At 37.0% G+C, this 4,833-nt stretch overlaps 1 protein-coding gene across 1 annotated transcript; it reads left to right on the top strand.

Annotated features, from left to right (window-relative positions):
* Window positions 1-1,614: 1,614 nt before the first annotated feature.
* On the top strand, window positions 1,615-2,274 carry LOC145130135 (uncharacterized). The gene has a single exon (XM_079064982.1). The coding sequence runs from the start codon at window positions 1,615-1,617 to the stop codon at window positions 2,272-2,274; it is 660 nt and encodes a 219-aa protein (XP_078921108.1).
* Window positions 2,275-4,833: the final 2,559 nt, after the last annotated feature.

The raw sequence follows: 4,833 nt of genomic DNA, 5'->3' as shown, positions 1-4,833 counted from the left end.
TGAGAAACAAAAAGAACATACTATGATGAGAAACTAAGAGAACATACACTACACTATACAAAGAGAGCATACTATACACTAGAACAGAAAGAACATACAATACACTAGAACATACTATACAAATACAAGAATTCTATAACATTAATGTGAGCCACTACTTCATGGCACGACAATATACTGTTGTGTCACGTTTTGTAAGCAGAGTCTCCTGGAAGGAGAGCGTGAATTTGTGTATAGATCTATACGGGATTGACCATCCTACACCTTGCTGCTAGCTACAGTGGGACTTGCAGGTCTACGGGTGACGAATGTCATACCATTTCGGAGTCTCGAACGTCGTGTCTTACTAGTCAATTAAGTGTGGTTACAATCTTATCACATTTTACCTTAATTAATCAAACAGGTTTAAGGTAGTTAGTACATTGGTAGTTACTTAGATAAAACTACAGTACATCGTTATTTTTCCTATTTCATTCACATTGTGATCTTCTCACATAAACGGTAAAGAAAACTATATTTTGTTAATGATAGTCATACTTTGGGAAAATACTCACTTTTACAAAAGAACAAACATAAAGAACAGTTAGGTCTTGGTAGAAGACTACTTTAGTAGAAAATATAGAATTTTCTAGGAAGTTTACAAACATTTACATCAAACACATACAACTTTTACTTCAAACATTTACAAACACCTTCTTCAAACTTATACAAACATTGACACTAACGTACTTATGAACTCACCAGTTTTAATGCTGATCTACGCTTTCAAAATAACTTGTATTCTCAGGTCACCAGTAGACAGGTACCGATGACCAGGTTTTGAGAAGATGGAGCACTTTCAAGACTCATCTCTTATTTTTTATTCATATTTTGGTGTCTTATAAACTACAAAACATACTTGTATTAAAATTATATTATTAATGTAATGGATGATGTTGTTGCTTGTTTTACTATTATGCATTGTTGTGATATTGTACATGACGTCCTCCGCCCCGAACGTTTCCGCCGTTCTGGTTTGGGGGTGTGACAAGCATGTCCTTAGAAGACACAGCCAAAAGCCTTGTCACTAGCACTCAAAGCTTTCAACAAGAAACCAAGGCAAGCATCAAGAATCTTGAGCAACAAATGGCACAACTTGCTCAATCAGTGAGCAAAATGGAGAATCAAGGAAAGCTGCATCCTCAAATCAAAAAGAACCCAAAGCACAATGCTTGTTCAAGTTAGCTTGAGGAGTGGAAGGAAACATGATGGACCAAAGATGCCCGAAGAAGAAGAAGAAGAAGAGGAATTGGTGATAGAGGAACCACTAAAGAAAGATGAAAAGAAAGAAAAAATGGTGGAGAAAAAGAAGTCGGAAGAGAAAGAAGCAAAGATCACACCACCACCTTTTCCATCAAGATTGAGCAGCAATAAAAAAGAGAGAGAGAGAGAGAAGATAGTGAAATCATGGCAATGTTCCGGAAAGTTGAAGTCAACATCCCTCTCTTAGACGCGATCAAACATGTACCTAGATATGCTAAGTTCCTTAAGGAACTTTTCAAATCTAAAAAGAAGTTGCGAGGTAATGAGACAGTGAAAGTAAGTGAAAATGTTTCTGCAGTTTTGTAGAAAAGGATGCCCCCAAAGTTCAAGGATTCGAGTGTTTTCACCGTTCCTTGTAAATTGGGAAACCTTTATGTCTCCCGTGCTATGCTAGATTTAGGAGCTTCAAGTAATGTTTTATCATATTCTGTTTATAAATCTATTGGCATAGGCACTTTAACAAAAACCGGGGTGATTATCCAACCTGCAGATCGTTCTATAATACACCCAAAATGTGTATTAGAGGATGTTTTAGTGCAAGTTAAAGAACTTGTCTTTCCTGCAGATTTTTATGCGCTTGATATGGGAGATGATGACCACCCAACCTCAAGTTCCATACTTTTAGGTAGACCATTCTTAAAAACAACAAGAACAAAAATTGATGTCTACAATAGTACATTGTCCATGGAATTCGATGGGGAGGTCATCAACTTCAATATCAATGAAGCAATGAGGTACCCAAGTGATGTCCATTGTATAAATTTTGTTGATATGATCCAACCTTTGACTGAAAAGCATTTTGAGTTGACTAACCATGATTTGTTGGAGTTATTTTTTAGCAGGAATTTTGATAGCAGTTCAGTCAAAGAGATTGCAGAAAATTTCAAGCTAGATGAGGGGTTGTTGGAAATTGTGGAGCTCATGGAAGAAAGAAAGAAAATGAGGTATGATAATACCAATGAGAACATCTAAATCTGACTTTATTAGAGGAAGTTACGATTTTTCTAAGATTCAGCGTAGCAGTCTATAGCTCCCAGCTCGAATTTTAGATCAGACGATTTTTAGCCAAAACAATCTAAACGAGAATTGAAGATCTCGTTAATAGGATTCCAATGATATAAAGTTTGTCAAAAACGGACACCGGATGTGAGAGTTATGCATTTTATACGGGCTTTAACAGTGTAAACCTGTGTGGAATAAATAAAGTCAAAATTAGCCAACGGAGTCTAAAAGAAAGTTGTAGATCTTGTCGAGAGCTTTCCGGGGATATAAAGAATGTCAAAAACGGAGCTTGTGTGAAGAAGATACGCAATTTTAAAAATCTGAAAAACGGTATGCGCGCACGCAAGGAGCACGACGCGCCCGACAAGACCATGCAACCCCACACACTTCACGTCACGTGTCAAGCCAGCATTTTGCCACGTCACCTTCTTCCGACCAGGAGGGAGGTGTGCCTGCCCTAAAAATGCACTATAAATAGATCTTCAAGCCCCATTCGATCCTCACACCATTTACATTCATCCTCTCGAGTTTCTCTCAATTTTGGCTTACTTTCCTTTAAGTTTTCTGCATTTTGGTGAATCCCTGCAACCCCTAAGTGCCCAACGCTTAGTAGCTATCTAGTAGAAGCCATGCAGTGTAATTTCCAGACTTTTGTCTAGGAAATCTCTATAAGTTAAATTACACGCATCCCTATTTTAGTTTAATTTATATTTATAGTCATAGTTGTTGTTATGAATCTATAAATAAGATTTATCAGTAATTCCAAGTCGTTATACTGATTTATCTACTTACGGAAGAGGTGCCAAGAATTGTCTCGTCGGCTTGGTTGTTGGATTTCTGAAAGGTGATGTGTCGAAATGGTCCTGTTCCCCGACTGTCCTGCCTGGCTGATCCTTACTTGATAGATCTTGAAGTAGAATTTGGGATTGTTGAGGAATCTAAACCCATGGGTTAATAGTTCCATGAAGTATGAAATTAGACTAAGACTTAGCGTTATATACATCTAGGTCTTTTGGAAAAAGTGTAAGGCGAAGCTCTTCCCAATTCACCAATCACCGAACACTCTGCCAGGTGAGTGTGTAGTTATTATCGAGAACATAATCCTAATCTAAAAATTATTAATACTATTAAGTAATATTAAATGTTTACCTGTATTATCTATGCTATGTGCTATTCCTATAAATATGATAATTGGATTAGAAACTGTATTGGGAATCGATTACCTTTAGTTATAAGTCTCGCCTTAGGTTTAACAATAAGACTTGTAAAGGGTTCTTAGTTCAACTTAAGCTTGATATCAATTAGGTATCATAGTTAGGATAGAATGTGAGATCAGAACGGAGTTAAGTCCCCCTCCTTATTGGATGACCAGAAATGGTGGGTCCAGATCAGACAACTGGCAAGTATGTCATCGACCAGTGTAGATGACAACACTTGACTATTCTACGCATTCTAGTGAATTACGCTGCTAGCATGGACTTATAACCCATGGGCGTAGATAGAATGGGATACCATATTCATCAAATCTTTGAACATTGGTTGCCTTTATATGGCTTACACTGGCCAAGGACTCCCCTAGCGGTGTAGTCAAACAATTGCTCAGACGATTCATCAGGTTTGGTGATTCCCACAAATAATCGTTTCTTTAGGATCTGTGAGGATCGGTTGGGTTGGGTAGTTGGTCTTAGGTCGGATTTTATATATATAATTTGACATATATGTTTGTAGGAATGATATTACTTATTATCATTAACTTATTATGGGCTTGAAAACCCTATGCATCTCACCAGGTTTTCCCAAACCTAGCCCACTCATTTTATGCATCACAGGTAGTGGATGTAAGGTTGTCGAAGTCTAGTTAGTTTGCTGAGTGGAATAAAGAGATGTGCTTGTAATAAGTAGTTTAGGTCCTTTTATGTTTTACGTTGTAATATATGTTTGGATATGAACGATGACATCCTCAAAGTTTTTAAATAAATGAAATAACTTTTGTTATCTCACAAATGTTTTGATTAACTAGGAATTTCCCCATCTCAATTTTATAAAGCGTAAAGAAAAATGTTTTAATTGGTTTTGAAAAATGGGTGATGTCACAACTTTTAACACCATTTCTTTTTTGCATCCCGTAAGATTGCTAGTGTTTTTCTCAAGATCGGCATGACACGGTTTTTTCTTTCTCTTTTGCGACCACCAAGTATTGGTCCAATGTCGACTTCAAGTTGTCAATTTTGGTTGTTAGATGCTCGATGTCACCTGAACCACTTGTCATTGTTTTTCCCTTTTGTTTCACTTTGTTTCTTCCCATGGGACAAGTAGCTCTTGGAACCTCAAAAGATTCCTCTTCATTGAGGCTAATCCTGCCATGCGCATCTGACGATTGACTATGAGTTGTTTAAGAAGTTTTGGTTCTTTCAGAAGAACCATTCGTGAACGTTTTCAAACATTCGATATCTTACCACTTTTTTGACATCTTCCACACATAAAGAAATTTGAAAGTTGTCATTTTTTTACTCTGAAAAAGTGCTAGAG

The sequence above is a fragment of the Lactuca virosa genome, chromosome 8 (genome assembly GCF_052849685.1).
Source record: "Lactuca virosa cultivar CGN04683 chromosome 8, Lactuca_virosa_CGN04683_v6, whole genome shotgun sequence".
In the NCBI taxonomy this organism is placed as follows: Eukaryota; Viridiplantae; Streptophyta; class Magnoliopsida; order Asterales; family Asteraceae; genus Lactuca; species Lactuca virosa.
Note: the sequence above shows the minus strand (reverse complement) of the source record. Positions and strands in the feature narration are given on the sequence as shown.

Coding starts and splice junctions, on each gene's coding strand:
- LOC145130135 (XM_079064982.1), top strand. CDS start 1,615: ATGCCCCCAAAGTTCAAGGATTCGAGTGTTTTCACCGTTCCTTGTAAA.